Below are 21,088 nucleotides of genomic sequence, written 5' to 3' on the forward strand. Positions count from 1 at the left end.
GATGTTGCTAACTCTTCGATTTGGTCATACGGGGTATGAACACAGATACGATAATTGTCATACATATTTTGATTACATTGACCTTATTTTCAGACACACCGTAGTAGAATAGTATATGCCTAAGACCATTTCGACATACTATACCGATAACCTGCCTGAGGGCTAGGCCCTCCAGAGTAGAATCCAGTCTGAAAGTAACTAATAATATTGACTCTTATGGCTTTTGGATTGGTCTAGAAGAATACTTGTCATATTTTTAGGTGGGTGACAGTCTATCATTAGGCTTATTTCCACCGTTCTAACAAAGAAATTACAGCAACAATTCCAAAAACCAGTGGAGAAAATCATGGAAAGAACTTGATCGGTGATTTATTTTTCATGGTGAATTTTATTATTAACGACCAAATCTTTGACAAGATACCTGAAAAGCACCGTGTCGGTGAATTTTGCTTTAAAATATCGAATTTTATAGCTAAGCCATGATACTGTAGCTGCTACTTTTTTTTAATATAAGGATGGGCCAAGGGGACTTCCAGACCAAAAGAGCTCCAACCTTTTAAATAAATATAAATTCTTTTCGCGATGTGTCATACTCTGTGACAAATTCATAAGTTGGTGACTCAGACGAACACGCATTCAGTAAATATTCTTATTACGTAAAGTCAAAAAAAATAAATATTCGCTAAGCTGAAAAAAAAGCTTTGCACAAAGAACTGTTAGGAAGATTTATAACAAATGAGAAGTTAGCTACATTTAAGGCAGGAAGGGCAGAAGAAAAGATGCTTTGAACTTTGATAAATCAGACCTTAAAACGAAAGAAATGAAAGATTAGTTTACTTTAATTCGTGATAAAAAATGCGTTTTAACTTCAGATATTTCCGGCTGTTATGTATTTTTTTAAGCGAATCCCTCTATTCTTAAAGCGTATGCCAGAAAGGGAAGCCAGAAACCTACCATTTTAAAACCTAATTGGTTCTCCTGTCTGAAATTTTAAGTCAGTAAAAATAACAAAAATTTTCGAGTTAAAAGATTTTTCATAATCAACATCTATGTTTCTCTGATGATGCACTAATTTTGATGAACAGCTATGTATAGGATGCTCAGCATTGTCAGTCTAGACAGTGGTGGATTCTTGATGTAATTAAATAAAAAAAAAACAAGTTTTTTTAACTGAAAGTAAGGACCGACATTAAAACTTAAAACGAACAGAAATTATTCCGTATATGAAAGGGGCTGTCCCCTCCTCAACGCCTCGCTCTTTACACTAAAGTTTTTTATTGTTTTAAAAAATAGAGTTGTGAGACAGAGTCAAACTTTAGCGCAAAGAGCAAGGCGTTGAGGAGGGGACAGCCCCTTTCATATACGGAATAATTTCTGTTCGTTTTAAGTTTTAATGTCGCTCCTTACTTTCAGTTAAAAAAACTTGTTTTTTTTATTTAATTTCTGAACGTTTTTTAGTTAATGCAGCTTTTATTTGCATAAAAATTTTACTTTTCTTTTGCTAAATGGATGTCTTTACAAATTAACTTACGTAACTAACTTCTATATTCGTATATTTTTCTTCTGGCAAAAAATACAAAGTTGCAGATTTTTGCAGATATGAGCTTGAAACCTATGTAATAGGGTTTTCTGATACGCTGAATCTGACGGTGTGATTTTCATTAAAATTCTTTCACTTGTAGGGGATGTTTCCCCCTCTTTAAAAAATCGAGTAAATTTTCTCAGGCTCGTAGCCTTTGATGAGTAATACTAAACTTAATAAAATTTATATATTTAGGATCAGCATTATAAACACATTCTTTTGATACATTTATTGACATCAAAATTTTGTTTTTGAAAGTTTCGATTACTATTGAGCCGTATCACTTGTTTTTTTATTGTTTTTTTTTATTACGTATATGTTATTACTTATATGAAGGGGTTCTCCCCTTAATCAATACCACGCTCTTTACGTTAAAAGTTAAAAAAAATTCTGATTCACAAACCCCTTAATAACAATGGCGTTTTAATTATAATAGAGATCTATTTTTAAACCAATAAAAAAAACTGTAGCTTAATGAGCTAGTTTTTGAGTTGGGGGAGAACCCCCTCACATACGCTATAATTTCTCTTCGTTTTAAGTTCTAATATTCCTTCTTACATTTTAGCTGAAAAAACTTGTTTTTTTTTATTTAATTTCTGATTGTTTTTTAAATAATGCTTGGAAATCCGGCGCCCCCTTAATATAAATTTCCCTTACCCCAAATAAACATACTCCACGGAAATATTCTCCATCTTAATCCCCGCCTCTTGCCCCCCCCCCTCCAGAACAAATAATTCCTGAAAATGGTTGTATACTTCCCAATAACCAATAAATAATGCTGGCAAGTCTGGCGCCCCCTTCATGGCAATTTCCCTTCCCCCATGACAACATCCTTCATGGAAAGATCCTTCCATATTGCCCCCGCCCCGCTCCTTCCCCCACCTACCAGAAAAAATCTCCACTGAAAAAGTCTGTAAAATTCCCAATAACCAAAACTAAATGTTAACAATGAGTAAATTTCAAAAATATAAGCCCTCCCCCTGGCGACTATGGGGGATCAAGTCATCCTAAAAGACATTTTTATCATATTTTCGACCATGCTGAACAAAATGACTATCTCAAAATTTTGATCGAGTGACTTTGGGAAAAAAATGAGCGTGGGAGGGGGCCTAGTTGCCCTACATTTTTTTGGTCAATTAAAAATGGCAATATAAATTTTAATTTCCGTTACAATGTGCCCTCCCACTATTTTCTAGGACCACTGGGTCGATACGATCACCCCTGGGAAAAAAAAAAAAAAAAAACAAAAAAAAACAAATAAACACGCATCCGTGATCTTTCTTGTGGCAAAAAATGCAAAATTCCACATTTTTGTAGATAGGAGATTGAAACCTCTGCATTAGGGTTCTTTGATACATTAAATATGATGGTGTGAATGTCATTAAGGTTCTATAGTTTTTAGGAGGTCTTTCCCCCTTTTTTCGAAAATCAGCCAAATTTTCTCAGGGGCGTAACTTTTGATGGGTAGGACTAAACTTGATGAAAGTTATATATTTGAAATCAGCATTGAAATCTGATTCTTTTGATGTATCTATTGGTATCAAAAACCCGTTTTCTAGAGTTTCGGTTACCATTGAGCCGGGTCGCTCCTTACTTACAGTTCGTTACCACGAACTGTTTGATAAGAAGAGGAGGAAAGCCCTGAACTCATTCACAAGCACAAGCAAGTCAGTCAGTCGTAGGCATGGTGACATTCAGTGTACAACTCAAATGATTTGTCAAATCAATTATTTGACAGTATATAATAGATCAAGTGGCATAAACAATATTTATGACAAGAACTTGACTTACTGTAACTTTGTTTAATAAATAAATGAGCTTACACGACAATCATATAGAAAACAAGGATATTAATTATTTCCATCCTTTATATGGTCCATTGTTATTAATACAGAGTACAAAAGGAGAAAATAACCTCGCAGAGCAATTAAACTTTGAACTTAGCATAGTAATAATAAAATACGCCATTCTTGTGCAAAAGCAAATAATAGCTTTGTTGTCAGCAGTTGTTAATATCCCATTCAAGGTTAGATATTTAAAGTGCACACATAATACATTACATTAAGTTAAAAATCCTAGTAAACAGCGCAAAGCTAGTGACGTGTTCACGTTTACATGCCCAAGCTAAATATGCTCAGACTTACATAACTTGTGTTTCTCGTGAGGCACTTTGATAATTTCGCCGCCTGGTCCTAGGTAAAAGGAAAATACAATCCATTACTTGTCTAATATAGCTACATTTATTATTATTTACTCGTTTCGTCAGAAATCTTAGTTCAGCATCTGCTATATCCTAGTAAAGAACGAAGTCCAGTCTACAGTAACTGAAATTTTAAAAACACGTTGAAAAAAAAATTTCAAGTGAGTAATAAAGAGCAGTTGAAGCTGATTGTTTCGAAAATGGTGTCGTATCAAAGTGAAAACTGCATCATTGGAATTATCATATCCGAAAACCCTAAATAGGAGAATTAGTGCCCCATATTTAGCAACAAGAAAATTCACTTTTTCGCATGGGAAGCAGTAATGCGTCTCCTTTTTTTCTCTTTTTTGTTCATCGCTGAAAGGAGGGGGAGGGGGTACTTAAATACCATGGAGAGATGTTTAAGGGTATATTTGAGAACTAATTCTCATATCTGGTGCTTTTTGTAAATAACAAAACATAATATTAAGATAAAAACCATTTGATAATTTGTAAGTAACAAAAAATTTGTAAATAGCAAAACATAATATTAAGATAAAAACCATTTAATAAAATGTAATTTTTGACAAAAACTGCATCTTCACATATAAGATGATATAACCCACGTATCTTTTAACAAGAGATGGTACAACACACGTATCTATTGAGTTTCACGAAACGTCACGTGTTCCTTGTACCTTGTGGGGCTTGAGTAAAAGTAATAGCACTACAGACAAAAAGTAAAAGCTGTTCTAAATAACAACTAAAAATTTGTTTTCTTTAAATCCCTGTTATATATCAACTAGGTTTATTTGTTTGTCTTAATAGTAAAAGTTTAGGTCTGAAAAGGGATTACTGGGAATTTTTAAACATAGCCTCATCCTCCTTAAAATAGTGTTAGATTCAAATAAAAACTCACTCGCTTGTTCACCATAGCTGAAAACACCGTATAGTAGAATTACATTCCCCTATCTTGAGCAACAATGAAAACCACCTTTTTGCATGGGAAGCAGCGAAGTGTCACCTTTCTTTCAGGGATGATAGTACCGAACTATTGGTCAAAGGGTTTATTTGAAAGGAATTTGTAATAGCTAGTGCCTTTTGTTAGTTACAAAAAATAAATCAAAACAATTACAATTTTTGACAAAAACTGCATTTTCTTACACAAGATGATATAACACACATACCTTTTGACAAGAGATAATATAACATATGTATCTTTTAAAAAGTTGCTTTTCTAGAGTACTATGTTATATTTGTATGATTCAATTGCCTGTTTTCCTGTAGTTCGTTCTTTACTAGGTTCCAGCTAAGAAAAGGCCGAAGGCTATTTCCTGTGCATGATGACAGTAACAAGGCTCAGCCAGACCAAGGAGGCCGACAGAGCGCAGCTCAACATGTCTAAAATACCAACCAGCTATGTCAATATCCAAATTTCATTATAAACGGCTCAGCCCAAGAAACTCAGCATAACGAACATAAAAATTCACTGAACTCAACTCAATATGGAAATTTATTATATCCAAGTGAGCCAAACAAAATAAGACACCACACATATCAAGCTAGGCAATATATTAATAGAAACGACAATACCATTTCAGAAAAAAAAAGAAATAAAAATATATCACTGAAGCAAGCATTCAAAGTGTATGGAATAAAACCATGTTCCTGCTCTCTATGTATCATCATCATCATAAAGAAACAGATTAACATCAGGTTTAAGTTTTGAAGAAGGAAAATACGATAATAGGGAAGTGGCATCAATTCAGGTAAATTTAGGAGGGAGGAACAGAATGTATTTTACAGTGTATAAGGGAGGGCAATTTTAATATTTTTCAATTTTTTCAATGAAAATACCAAAAAGATATTTTTCAATGAAAATACCACAAAAAAGTATTTTTCAAAATCTAGGTGAGAAGGGATGGAATTTAGAACGGCGCCATTGTTTAAATCTTGAAACCCAGCGGTTTTCTGTTGCTTTGAAATTATTACAAGAAATAAGTCAATATAGTCATCCTTAAAATGGTGCTGTCCACGCAGAGGCCATTGTCGCACAAAAGCTTCAAAACTTCGCTATTTTTTATTTTCGAGATACATACATGTGTGTAGGCTCGATTAGCATCTTCCCTATGTTTTTAGGATTGCAGAAAACTAGCGCTTTACTGAAAACAAAAAAGCCAAATATAAAAACAAGAATACTGATTTAGGATTCAAAAGTAAATACGTAGCCTCACGACAAGAGACTAATCTATAACGCTTTTCATAGTCCTACAGGAGCTGTGGTATGTGTTTGTGGAGCTGTGTATTTGTGTTTTCAGTAAAGCGCCAGTTTTCTGTAATCCTACAAACATAGGGAAATATCACCAGGTGATTTATTTGTATTAGTTTTATTGATATATCTTAGGCATAAGCTTTGAAGCGATCATTTTTATTCGTTTTAAGTTTCAACTTCGCTCTTTACTTCCCTCTAGAAAACTTTGTTTTTTTAATTAATCTTTGGTCGTTTTTGATTAAAATTTAATTTGGAAACAAAACTGTTATGACCTTTCCTATTTATACAGAATAACTTCTGTTCGTTTTAAGTTTTAATGTTGGTCCTTAGTTTCAGTTGAGACTTATTTGTTTTATATCATTTCTAATCACCTTTAATCTAGGGGAGATAAGACACCTTAAGGAGCTGAACTAAGATGCCGTACAAGAATTGAAGAAAAAATAAGTTTAGAATGAAAAAAAAAAATTAAAACGTAGTGTCGTTTAGTCACACTTAAGAAAGTAGCTCCGGGTGAGTAGCTTCTACACATAAGGTTAACTGAGCGGACAGGTTTGTGTATCGACATACTTGCGAAAAATTTTGCTAACTGAACAGAAATATGCCTTTAGGAATAGGAATTTATTTGACCTGTCCCTAAACAAAAAGCCACCCATTACTCAGAAATGAATAAAAATTTCAAAAAAAAGATCATTTCTTTTGTAGGTACGATAAATGGTATTACAAACTAAGTTTGTTTTCATTTCAAAAATTTTGGGAAGAATTACCTGAATTCTCCTACAGAACTGTTTTCATTTGTCTGTCTTCCTCTTTGGATGCACAATCTTACGTATGGAGAGAATATTACGGTGGAATTGTCAAGTAAATAATTTGATTAAGCAAGTATAACAATAAGTAATCCTTCTTTTAATATACAACTTTGAGTGGTTCCAGAACAACATGTCTTCACTTCTCCAACCACTTAGTGGCAAGTGGTTGGGGTCAGGGGCGTAATTTGATATGGTGCAGAAAGGGCAACTTACCCTTCCAGACCTCAGTTCGCCCCCCCCCCCTCCCAGCTGAAATTTAGTTTCTCCAAAAATGTTGCCAAAACTAAGATAAGCCTGCATAATTCAAGCATCAACTGAAACAGGTCAGTTTTCATTAGTACATCTTTACCTTGTTTATTACTATAGGGTTAGTTTTTCAGTTTTCTGAAAAACTTTTTCAGTTTTTTTCTGTAGCTTAAGGGGACTTGGAGGAGGAACATATGAGAGGTGTTCTTGCAAACTTCCAGTGATGGGTTTTGTACCATAATTATTACAATGATGATTTCGTTTTATATTTCCAAGCCTTTCTACTTAAAAAGTGACATCAAAAGTATTGTTTTTAGTGCTATTTCACACTTACGGATGGTAGAAGTGGTAAACATCACGTAGATACGAGCAATATCTTTCAAATGAGCCATTAAACGTAACTCTAAAAGTACTGGTAGCCAACTAGCCCCAAGTTTTCTACTTAAGACATGGCACCAAAAGTATCGTTTTTAGTGCCATTTTGAACTTGCTGATGGTTGAAATTATAGGAAGGACGTAGATATGAGCAATATCTTTTAAATGAGCTACTAAAAATCTGTCTAGATACCTGCAATATCAATATGCCCAATAACAATAGGCCAATACTGATACGCGTGATATCAATACATCCGGTACCGATACACTGTGTAGCCCTTTCCCCAGGGATTAAGAAGGCTCATATCATTACCAAAACCATATATTTTTACTTTTGAATTATTTTTAAGAAAATGGCTATAACTAAATTGGGACTGGGTGACTGTGGGGGAAGGGGCCTTAAGGGAGGGGGACTAAAAGCCTTCCAATCTTTTTGGTCACTTAAAAAGGGCACTAACGAAATTAATTTCCTTTCAAATGAGCTATTACACACCTCTCTATGACGTTCTGATCACCTTTAGCCTTGGTAGAAAAAAAAAAAAAAAAAAAAAAAAAAAAAAAAAAAAAAAAAAAAAAACGGGAGACAGATCAGTGCTATCCATGCCAAAAAGTCATTTTCCTTGTTGTTAAAGGAGGGGGGGGGGGGCTGTAATTTCCCATAAATAGGTTTTCGACCGTGCTGATTCCAATGGATGACTTTTTATTTTGATTAGACGCTATTTTTTAGGTGTTTCATACTTCTTTTCGAAATCACCACAAGATTCTTTTCGCAATGAACTTTTACTTTTAAGACGAACCGAAATAATAGTTGCCATTCCTGAATCAGTGTCAGATGAAATTTTTTTTTACTAGGTAGTTTTTCTTCTAAACACGTTTTTTAACTTTTGTTTACTATGAGCTTTGGTTCGCTCTTTACTAGGTTGCAGCTATATCCCAAATTATCAGTGTTTTTCACGTTTGCCTCAAGAGACTATCGCGTTTACTTAAAGGGAAATAAACTTCTACGATATGGAAACAAAAGTGATTTCGATTGTTTACAGTCTTCAGTACAAAGTCGGATCTAGAGCAAGATCTTGGGAAGGGGGGTAACGGCAAGGGCGCAAATATTTGACAAGTTTATTTAAAAAGAAAAAAATGAACTGAGGGTGCAATTTCTTATGGGGTCTTGGACAAATTTGTTTTCAAATACCGTATTGGGAAACCATAGAAAACGTTGGAAATACTGGAAAACATCCGGTACTGATATGCCTGATCCTGATACCTGCCCAATACCAATACGCCCAATAACAGTACGGCCATACCGTGCGCGTGATATCGATACTCCGATACCCATACAGGGTACAGCCCTTTCCCCAGGGACTATGGAGGGTTATATCATAAACAAAACCAAAGATATTGGACCCTTTAACTATGTTGAACAAAATGGCTCTATCAAAATTTTGATTGGATGATTTGGGGGGAGAAGGCCTGTAGGGAGGGGAGGGGCTATTTTACCTCTAATCTTTTTGCTCACTTAAAGAGGACACTAGCAAATTTAATTTTCGTTCGAATGAGCTATTACACATCTCTCTATGATGCTTTAGTCACCCCTTAGCCCTGGTGAAAAAAAAGAAAAAAAAGGAGACAGATCTGTGCTACCGATGCAAAAAAGTGATTTTCCGTGTTGTTCAAAGGAGAGTGACTGTAATTTCCCTGTATAAGGTTTTCGACCATGCTGATTCCAATGGTGCACTTTTCATTTTGATCTAACGCCATTGTTGAGAGGTTTTAGGCTTTTTTTTGAAATCACCATAAATTTCTTTTCGCAATCAACTTTTACTTTTAAGACGAACCGAAATAATAGTTACCATTAGTTAACTAGTGTCAGATGGCAATTTTTGTTCAATGGTTCTGGTTACTATGGGCTGTGGTTCGTTCTTTACTAGGTTGCAGCTACCGCTGCAACCATGATTTGGAACTTGCTGATGATGGAATTTATAGGAAGAAAGGACGTATATAATAATGATAATTTATTATAAGCCAAAAAACAGGCCATACAGCACAGTATTCTTAAATACACTCCACAAGAAAAATAACATAAATATCAAGTTTCACTCATTGATTTCAACGGTTCATTTACATATTAACATAACTGCCTTGTTGTCCTCTTTACAGTCGTCTTTAGGATCCCCGGGAACTCCAATTTACCACCCTCAGAATACTTTCCCCTTAATAGAGAAAGTTGCTGGCACTCGGCGAGAATATGGGCCACATCCTCAATACCTAGGTTACATTGGGGCAAGAGTACTCCGCATCTGCATCTGGGGCCATCCTTTTTCTTTCAAATACTCTATTTCTATATTTTAGTGGCAGGCGATTCGCTCGGATCTGAAACCATGTCCTTAATGTCTCCCCCGGTAATCCTAGTTTAAAATAATATTGAAATCCAAATATCTCTTTTACTTGGGAATAAAACTTCAATGTCTCAGATGTTTTAACTGCCTGGGTCCACATTTGGACTTCCTGGTCTTTTATTCTTTCTATAATCATAGGCAATAACTGCTCATCCTGATCTGAGGGTCCTAGCCCCTCATTCCAAATATAGGATAATCCTACTCCATCTAAAACATTTTTTATTTGATACGGCCACGATCTTTTACGTTTCGACCGTAGCATCTGCACATAAGCTGCTTTTGCTAACCTGTCTTCTGGCAGACTTAGAACTTTTAGCCAGTACCGGATCATCTGTGCTAACCTACTCATTCTCAGCGAAAATATTCCTAGGTCACCTTTTATTTCCTGATTGTGGGTCGTTACGTGAAGACCAATTAATCTTTTAAAGTGTTGCAGCTGAATTGATTCCAATTCTGCTGCCGGGCCATGCCCCCAGAGTTCAGCTCCGTAATGGATAGTAGGTATAACTTAAGAATTAAAACATATTTATGGATTTTTAGATCTTTTATATTAAAAGCCTTGAATTACGTAAAATGGCAGCTGAAACTGCTTTCCCTCTATTAATCATCTCTTTTACATGATCTTTCCATCCTCCTTTTGCTGAAAGTGTTACTCCCAAATATTTAAAATTTTCTCTCTCTTTTACTTTTTCACCTTTATAATAAAATCCTGCTTTTTGGTCATCATTTTTCACACGAACTCCTCTAAAAACCACAATCTCAGTCTTTTTGCTATTCAACACTAGCTTTTTTCTATCTAAATATTCTTCTAATATACTCAACAAGATTTGGAGCTCCTCTGGTGACTTGCCTATCAACACCGCATCATCAGCACAAAGCAACAGAGATAATGTCAGGTTCCCTAGTGACACCGTAGGGGCCCATACCTTTTTAAAATGGTCAACAATATCATTTATATACAACGTGAACAACCCAGGTGAAATACTGCTACCCTGTTTGACTCCTTTTCTAATTTCAAACGGCGACGATAATCCCTTCCCTAAAACTTTAACTATACCAAATGTCTTTCTATACATATCCGCTAATATCCTAACGAAAGGTTTTGGTAAGCCTACCTTAAACAGTTCTAAGCACAGGAGAATCATATCAACACTGTCGAAGGCCTTTTCTAGATCTAAAAATGCAACGTACAACCTATTCTTCCCTTTTGCATATTTCTCTACAAGCGCCTGTAGGACTAAAACCCTATCAATAGTATTGTATCCATCTCGAAACCCTGCCTGCTCCTCCTTCAAAAATCCCATATTTTTCTAACCAATCAGCTAATCTAGAATCTAGTATTCTTTCTAATATTTTGCTAAGACTAGGTACTAAAGATATCGGTCGATAATTACTGTGATCCGCTGGGTCTCCTTTTTATATGAGGTTTCCATATGGGTCTCCATATGAGCAATATCTTTCATATGAGCTACTAAAACTTTGTCTAAGATACAGGCGATACCAAAACGCCCAATAATAATACGCCCATACTGATACGCGTGATATCGATACGTCCGATACTAATATAGCGTACAGCCCTTTCCCCAGGGACTATGGAGGGTCATATCATCACTCAAACCATAGATATTGGACCCGTGAACTATGCTGAACAAAATAGCTATCTCAAAATTTTGATTGGATGACTTTGGGGGGAGCGGCCTGTAGGGAGAGGGGGCTAGTTACCCTCCAATCTTTTTGGTCACTTAAAAAGGGCACTTACAAATTTAAGTTCTTTTCCAATGAGCTATCAAACATCTCTCTATGATGCTCTGGCCATCCCCTAGCCCTGCTAGAAAAAGAAAAGAAAAGAAAGGGAGACAGATCAGCTACCGATGCAAAAAAGCGACTTTCTTTGTTGCTCAAGGAGGGGGAATCTAACTTTCCTATAAAAGGTTTTCAACCTTGCTAATTCCAGTGATAAACTTTTCATTCTGATCTGACGCCATTTTCGAGGTGTTTCAGGCTTTTTTTTTCGAAATCACCATATTCCCGCAGAAATTTAAGTGCTTGACTTGGACCATAATCGCTAGTTTAGTACCTCATACTTATTTTTTCAATACCATTTATGCCATCCAATACCTCATACCATTTTTGAAGGACGAAAAGAGCCGGTTCTAACAATTTGTCATAATACAGCTAAAAAAGTTTCAAAACTAAAAGCAATAAGACAAAATAAAAACTTCCTTCAAGTAACTGGAAATAAGGCAACAACATTATAAAAAATAAAAAAAAAAAAAGAAAAAAAAAGGCTATTCCCCTTAAAAGTTGAAAATTGGTTGGGATCTCACATCTTTTGGAACTAGCCCCAGGTTTTTTTTTTCAGTCAATTCTCTTCTAGTTACATAAAATATTCTATCGAAATGTCAAAAGAAACTCCCAACTCTCAGAATCCACAAACCTAGTTTTCTAGAAATCTTAGGTTTGATCTTAGTTGAAATCTTAGGTTTTTTTTTCTCGAAAACTAGAAACCCAAATCTCTGAAAAAAAATTCATAGTGTACAGTTCATTTAGAGAAATGCCCAGAATTTGTTCAATCAAGATAGAAATTATACAGGAAGCCCCAATCCCAAAATTTCACATTATCCAGCCCTCTCTACTAAATCTAATCATGGACTCTATTGAACCTTACATGTACCTACTCTAATAGAGATTATTTGAAAAAAACTACGTTTTCTAAAGAGTTAAAGAGGCTGAGTTACAAGGTCGAACCTTAAAACGTACAGGGATTAGGAGGCACAGTTGGGGGGCTGCCGCCCCCAAACCCCCGCTTTCGCAGCCTTTAAATAAAAAAAAAAGTTTTTTAAACTGAAAGTAAGGAGCGACATTAAAACTTAAAACGAACAGAAATTATTCCGTATATGAAAGAGGCTGTCCCCTCCTCAACGCCTCGCTCTTTACACTAAAGTTTGACTTTCTCACAATTCTATTTTTTGTAAATAATAAAAACTTTAGCGTAAAGAGCGAGGCGTTGAGGAGGAAACAGCCTCTTTCATATACGGAATAATTTCTGTTCGTTTTAAGATTTAATGTCGCTCCTTACTTTCAGCTTTAAAAACTTTTTTATTTATTTAAAGGCTGCGAAAGTGGGGGGTTTGGGGGCGGCAGCCCCCCCAACTGTGCTTCCTAATCCTTGTACGTTTTAAAGTTCGACCTTGTAACTCAGCCTCTTTAACTCTTTAGAAAACGTAGTTTTTTTCAAATAATTTCTGCACATTTTTGTACAGTTTATTACTTATTAGTGCTTGACTAACTGTTAGATGATTGTGTATTATTCTTTTCTTTCTCGACAGGGTGTTTTAAGGGTCGACCTTGTAACTCAGCCTCTTTAACTCTTTAGAAAACATAATTTTTTTCAAATAATTTAAAAAAGAGACTGAGTTTTTTTATAAAAATTTAAAGTCAGTATATAAAAAATTTGATCTAACGGTAAATCGAACTCGTGTTTTCCGCCCTGACAGTAAGGAGTCTCACCGCTACACTAAAGGGACATAATTGAAATTGTTTTTTAGTGAGGTGATGAATCTTTTTGACGCAAGCAAAACTTGATATTTGGTTTTTGGAAAACAAGGAAGGAGTGATCAGATGGAGCTGAAATTTCAAGGATAAGCTCCCAGGCCCTAGAAAAGCTTGTCCTAGAAATTTCAGCCCGATCAAACAACGTTAAAGGGGGGTTGTGGTGGAAGAAATTCACATGGGATATTATAGGAAAACGAGGTTTTTCGTAAATGTAAATTCGGGGGATATTATTTCGGTCTGAAAATATCAAAAGGCCCTAACAGGTCGCATTCTGCTTCGAATGAGTCCTCATTCAACCGGATCCGGTGCCAACTGGGGCCTGTAGGCGTGGCTAAGAAAAAAAAAAGAAATAAGGAAGTTTAAGGGGATATCTTTGGTTTTTTGAACACAGGGAAGGAGTAAGCTGATTGTGCTGAAATCTCGAAGCCCTCCTTCTAGGTCTTCGGAAAGCTATAATTACATATGTAAAACTTATATAACACCGTCAAAGGTGGGCTATGGTTGGAGGGACGAAAATTCTGGCCCAGTTTACCCCATGAAAGTCGGAGGAGGATGAAATTTTGCACGTTTCTTAGTTTGAGTTTGGGCTACAAAATGCGATCACCGCCGTCTCTCTGCGACCTCTAGGACCTGAAATCGCTTAACATTGTGGTGGGTCGCCTCTTTATAGAGGCACAAGTGTGCCTCCTTGATTAGAAAACTAGAAAAAAAAAGAAACGGGTGACAAACAGGATAGCAACGAAACAATTAACATAGTGGCAAGATTAAGGAGTGTACGACAAAATACATAAGAGACCAGAAACTTTCCGAACATGAATATTAAACTAAAGAATTACCTTCGTCAATTCCAATGCCTTCCTGTTTAAGGAGGTCCCTTAGTTTAGCAATTTCTTCTTTCAATTCCCGAATAAGTTTCGCATTTGCATCCTCATTAACAACAGCTTTACATACTATTTGCTTAGCACGATCAGCATATCTACCAATAAGAGGATTAAGGGTTAAATTTTATTAGCAATGTTACTGCCCAGTACAACAAACAAAATATACCATAAGCTCTATAAGCTTATACTTGTCCGAGGAGCCCATGACCACACCCAAATAAATTATCTAGGTTTTACACAGATCGTAAAGGAAACATAAATAAAAATAATAGGAATCAGGAGAACATAAGAAGTAGAAACATAAAATTATAAAAAACTCTAAAGGCTCTAAAATATACGACTTGCAAGTCCACAGTTTAGTAAGACAAAAAATTCAGTATGAGCTAACATTTGCAAAGTGAGTAGGAGGATGACAAAACACTTTAACTTAAAAAATATGCTGCAGTTCTACATCTTAGGCTATATTATCATAATATATATTGAACGGCATATCTCATTTCTTTGTGGTTTCTCAGGCCAACCTTGGCCAAAGATTAATATAAGCCGTGCTTCCACAACCTAATGAAAAACATTTTAATAAGGATTTTCACTGAGATACACGTTTCTGAGCATCAGCAGAAATGAATTATTTACGCTAATTGAAGAAAATTGCGAGCAAAAATGTGCATTGTTGGGAAAAATTGTTTGTGAGTTTGAAGCATAAGAATAAAATAAAGACGTAATCTTGATAGCATTGACAAATAAGCAAAGGTGGGAGAATTGTGAATATGCTGTAAAAAAGCCGGAAAATAAAATAAAAACAATAGTTTACAACGTTTGGCAAGCATATCTGAAGGAAGAAAGGAATCGGTTTATTTTTACGATTTTTTTGAAGGTAAATTTTATTAAACTAACATGTTTTTAGGAAAAAAACAAAGCAATACTTTACTTTTGTTTCTTTGCTAACGGTTAAATGCTGTAGTGGTTAACCCCTAAAATTTTTTTATAATTGTGTGTCCCAAGGAAAATGTTTTCTTCAAGAAAATGTTGACACCCTCATAAAAGACGGTTTTAAATACTTATAGCCAACTTTTCTTATAGCCAACTTTTCTTCTGCTTATAGCCAACTTTTTTCTCTATTTCTTGACAACCATTCAGTGTTATTACATTTACATAGGCACCCTGTAAACAAACAAATGCTTTGTTACTTCGATCCAAAAAATGAAAAGCACCATCATTTGTTTCCGGCATTTGATGGCACAAACAATTAGTTTCCAGAAAAGAATTCCTGATAGCCTAAAATGCACATCATAATTTAATAAGATCTACTCTGCACATTGTTCCCACTTTTGAAAATGTACTATGCATACAAGTTAATGCTTTGATGCTTCGAACCAAAAAAACAAAACGCACCATTTACTTCCGGTTTATTTGATGGTGAAACAATTGGACTCAAGAAACGAATTTCTGTTGGCCTAAAATGCGTATCAGAAATACTAATATCTACTTACCACAACCTTCCAACCCCTCTCCTCTGTTCACGACATCTCGTACATGTTTTGCTTACAAGTCACTCTGTGATTAAGATGAAGATGAATACTTCTTAGCCAAAAATGTCCACGGTTTAAAAGACCTCCTCCCCCCAAATTAACCCCTTACTCCTGATAATTAACCCCTTCCCCCAAAATATATACTAACCTTGATGCTATAAAACTTGAGAATGGCGTAGCGCAGATAAGATAACATTGCCGTTTGAAGATTCCAATACAAACAATGTATCGGCGCGAGTAAATTGTTATAGCATAAAACGTAGTCCAGACTTTTAGACTTCCTTTCCATTTAGACTCTGGCTAAAGTAGTGGTGAAAACCACCCTTTACTGCTTTCCCAAAACACATTAATACATTCTCCAATCCAGCCTAAAGTTCCCCAATTTCCGTAAAAAACACAGAGGCTAGAAAATTCCCATTTTCTCACAAAAAAAATACAATCACAAGAAAAAAAATGGAATATACATTTGATATAGTACAGAAATATAGCAAAAATGATGTTAAGCTATCTAAAATTACAATAAAACCAATTGATGCTGATCCAGTGTGTAGAAACAGTATGGGGTTAACGGCCAACAACGCCAGTATTTTAATAAGATTTTTTTCTCAAGAATCTCAAGCTAATATTTTGTTGTTTCGACGCAACCCAATATCTCCAGCTAAATTTCCATATGACACTAAAATAGCCCCCTTCCTTTCTCAAAAAAATTCAGGTTCTAATCCCCAAAACGCACAGTTAGGAGACTACCAAGTATGTTGCTGATTTCTTACTTACTACAAAGTTCGGTCAATATCCAACAACCCCTTTTTGTAGATGATCGAATAATAAGAATCAAGAACCCTGCGGAGGTGGAATTGCTCAGGTCTGACGACCCGTTCGCTGGTAGTTGTGGAACGACAAGATTCCTGAAACCTCCCTTCCTTCTCCCCCTATTAGTCGAACCGTAAGCGAAACTTTTCAGTCCACTTCTGGGCCATAACTTTATATGCAGAGAAAATTTCAGATAGTTAGACAGAAACCAAAAAATAATTGGGATTAGGAATAACCAGATTGACCTTTCCAAAATTATTTCCTAAGAATCTACAAGACATTCAGAGTTTTCGACTGAATTCTACGATTAGAATTCTAAGAGATATACTTCAGATAATTACGTGTTCTTCACAAGTCTGAAATTGCATCATTCGAAAGAAATCTAATTTTGGAACTAGGATTCGTGTTATTTACTGTTTATACTATTTAGTGGGCATGAAAGAATACACTTCTAATTTATCTCACAAAAGATTTGAGAAATCTAGTCAATTTCAAGAGACTTTTCTTCTCAGCTTTAACGGTCCCAAAACCTAAAAACAGTTTATAACATCACAACCCTTACCATTAACAAGCAACAGACTATAGATCCAAAAAAACGCAAAAAAGCATAGTGTTGGTCCACAACATATTCATCAGCGAAATGGGATGAAAGAACACCGAACTGAAGGATGAGCTCTGCCAAAAATCTAGTATTGTCAAATTCTGGGTCCAATATGGGTGAAGATATGTTTGAGAGGGTGATTCATATTATGGGTAAGTGGGAAAAATTAGGTGAGTTGCCAAAGCAAGTGTATAGAGAATATAAGATGGCTGAAAGCAGAGTGACGGATGAATGATTTGTGAGTGTGGATATATTAGAACGATTTTCCAGACTAGTAATAGAGCACAGTAACAGATTTTTGTAACTGGTGTAATATTTTTGTTTATGTAGTGTTTATGGCAGTATTGTTTATATTAAAGTTGAATTCTTTCATTTTCTAGTGCCAGGGCCATAGTGGTATTATAACAATAAAGACATCGTTATTATTATGCCACCATGATTGAAATAAGTAATGGGAGGAGCATCATCAAAACAAAAAGAACGGGAGGAGCATCTATTTTTTGGTCAAAACTTCAAACTAACAGGATAAGAAGTAAAGGTGTTTTTTATTTCAAGCACCTTACTCTGAGTCGATCAGAGACGACTCAAGATATCAAAAGTTGGTTACAAAGGTTGTCGTTGATGCAAAGTCATCACCATCCACTCGAGATTCCTGCAATCCTCATTTCTTTCCACTGTAATTTCAGGAGTGGAGGGAGGCAGGCACAGAAAAAACAAGGTTGGGTTTGTTTGGGAACCCGAAAAGGTAAATACCAACTAAAATAAGGAAGAATTCAAAAAGGACTCCAGCTTTTCCTATAGGATTTTAACATATCTGACGAGCAGATTCCTTGAAATTTCTGAATTCCTGAAGAAAATTAGGCATGTATGAACTCGGGCCTGCAGTGAATGTAAATGAACAAGCTACACAAGCTCCCAGTAAGAAACATTCGAAAAAAAAGATGTAGATTTTTGGTCGATTGTTTATTCGAACTTTATGCGTTTTCTAGGTTTTCCTGAGCTTTCACTATTCAAAATTAACCTCACTTTAATTTTAAGCAAACGAAATAGTTGATCCACCGCTCGGCTTAAATCCTCAAAGTGATTTCGGTACAAAGACGAACAATGATATACCAAAAATGGAAAAATTGTCTCTAATGAGTTGCTAATTTAGCCATCCATTTCAAAAGACATATAAAATCTAAGGATTATGGTGATATAAAATAGCAAAAGAGTAGCTTCCAAAAAGTTAAGTACAGATCCAACATTGCAAGAATAAAAAGTAAAGCCCTGAGAGCTCAATAAGAAAAAAAAATACAAGATAAATTACATTTAAGCCTTCGTCTGTTACCACTATTTCCCCCTCCACTCCTTCGTCTATCATCGAATAACATCTAATTGAAAACGTTTCTGTAAAGTTATATTTCAACTATGTGTTCCAGTCACTTCTCTTTAAGCAATTCTATCAACCGATGGTAAGGTTCTTTCTATTATGCTAGAAGTTGAATTTTCTTTCTAGTTCATTGAATATAAGGCTTCTTAGTCTAGCTTGACCAGGATTTTCTTTTCTTTGACATTCCTTGATAATAGCTATTTATAGTTTTTCGTAAAAAAAAAATTGCTAAAATGAAAGAATATTAAATTTTAAATTTCCACCCTCTTCAGAGTCGACTTCTATGTTTATTTCTGTCAATTAAAGATTAGATGAGACCTATATAGGCTCTAGTAATTTAATAATCATTTAATAATACAATTAATTTAAATAATAAAGTAATTTAACAATATAAACAAAATAGACACTTAGCGACAAAGAAAAAAAAAGAGAAGACAACTGACCTCAAAGTAGATAGAGTTTCTTCGTAGTTTATGTCAGCAGGGCTGATAGCAGCAATCATTGCCGTTTTTGAGTTTCCGCCAAGATTTTCCCTTAGCAACCAGGTTAAAACGGAATCTCTATAAGGGATATGATCTCCTTTCTTCTTTTTCTTACTTGCCTAAATTAAACACAAACTTTAAATTGCTGAAGAAAACCACCAATTTTGGGTAGTGAAAGCTCTGGAATCTTGTCGAAACTTGAACATTAGATACTTACTTTCAAACTATTAAACAAATTAGACAAGGAACACAAACTTTACCTTTTTTAAATTATTTTTAGTAAGGTTGCAGCTAATCTAATTTTAATAAATACAAAAATAAGCAGAAAGGAAAATGTAATCTGCAACCACTTTGATAGTGGTTTCTGCAAGTTCCGCAAACAATGCAAGTTTCTGCATATTTGTAGTCAGTTTATTTCAGGAGTTTTTTCGTCTTATAAGTGTATTTTTGACCATGCTGATTGTTCTGTTTTTCATTGTTTTGATAAGTCGTTTAATTTTGCTCATGCATCTCCAGGATTGGAGTGCTGGTTTAAAACCCAACGTTTTTTAGTGCAACGCCTAAATTTCTCACGACCCCCCCCCCTCCCCTTGTTGGAGTTCCATTCGACTTTCAGTTTTATCCCCCTGCATACCCGATACAGAGCAGTATACCACAGGAATCCATCCCTCAAAACAATCCTCCGCCCCAAGTACCTACACGTGCCCAGTCAGTCCAACCCCCACAATCACTTTACTCAATTTGGACCATCCCCCAACCCCCCCCCCTCACTCATATTCCTCCCAAAAATCCCCTTCCTTTCGACTCCTTTCGTCTCCGTGTGTCCAAAAAGTTACCAGCCGGTTCTGGACTCCACCCGTTATTTGCCGAAACAAACCCACCCCCTCCCCTCTCAGAGACCCCCCACCGTACTTCCCTCCCTCAGCATCATCTTGCCCCCCGACCCCCCATTTAAAGAACACTCCCAACTTGACTTATTCCCAGGCCACCATGAAACCTTTCTCCCTTCCCTTGTACCTTATCCCCCCTGGCTACCCTACCAGTATGACTCTGGTTTAAAAGTAAGCAGGCAGAATGATCCTCTTTTAAAACCTCCATGCAGAGTTTCTAAAACTTCAAATAGTTACCGCTGTTTAGAGTCTCCGCTAGTACCTGCTCAATTAAATACATTTGTATTTGAAAAAGATGGATTTGTTCCCCCTGTCCCTTGTTCTCGCTATCCCAGTTTAGCCCCCGTCAAGAATTCCGCTAGAACCCCTGACCACATCTGTCATATAAAAAAATTAAAGTGTAAAAACGGTACCTTCACAAGTCGCTTTCGATTCCCCAAACTTTTGTTGAGCAACGCTGAAAGCATTAACTTTGAAAAACTCAATGAATTAGACACCCTTTCTAAAATATATAGATTAGATGTAATTGCTTTTACTGAAGTTCAAGCTCAAAATTTGCACATGTTAAAGATTAACAATTTTTTTCAATTTATTAAACTCAGACCAGAAAACCACCCACTGGGTAATAAAGGTGGCGTAATTCTGTTCTTTATCCGTAATGATTGATATCCAAGTGAAATCCCAATTCCGTGTCTTAATCCCTTTGATGAAGTTATGTGGATGTGTGTTCTACCTAAAATCTTGCCATGTACTTTCAACTTAATGTGCCTGTGTTGATTTTGTTGCTCTCCTACTGGGATATCCACTGACAAAAAATATTTTGTAGAGAAATTAAAAGTAAATACTGGCTTTGTGCTATCAGCATAAAAACATCAGGGAATTTTCCTGATGGGTGACACACATTATATGAAACTTGACTGTGCATGTAATAATTTTAATTTAAAACAGGTCGTTAATGTCCCTACTACAAAAGGCAATACTACTCTTGATTTAATTTGCACTAATCTTTTGAAGTTTTACAAACCCGACACCACTCTGCCCCCTCTAGGGGTTAGTTACCACTTTATACTTTTCCTATCTCCGCTGGCTAAAGTTAAACAGTCGTTTTTTATAAC

General features: G+C 35.6%; 1 protein-coding gene across 1 annotated transcript in view; it reads right to left on the reverse strand.

Moving 5' to 3' along the window:
* Positions 1 to 21,088, reverse strand: part of unc-104 (kinesin family member unc-104) — a 211,127-nt gene that overhangs the window by 111,123 nt on the left and 78,916 nt on the right. The window contains exons 7-9 of the mRNA XM_089090220.1: positions 19,045 to 19,202; positions 14,245 to 14,384; positions 3,727 to 3,774 (exon numbers count right to left, since the gene is read on the reverse strand). Of these exons, the coding sequence (XP_088946346.1) occupies positions 3,727 to 3,774; positions 14,245 to 14,384; positions 19,045 to 19,202 (346 nt within the window). The remainder of the gene's footprint in view (positions 1 to 3,726; positions 3,775 to 14,244; positions 14,385 to 19,044; positions 19,203 to 21,088) is intronic.

This window comes from Artemia sp. Qi Xiang Cuo, chromosome 6 (assembly GCF_049724085.1).
Source record: "Artemia sp. Qi Xiang Cuo chromosome 6, ASM4972408v1, whole genome shotgun sequence".
NCBI lineage: Eukaryota > Metazoa > Arthropoda > Branchiopoda > Anostraca > Artemiidae > Artemia > Artemia sp. Qi Xiang Cuo.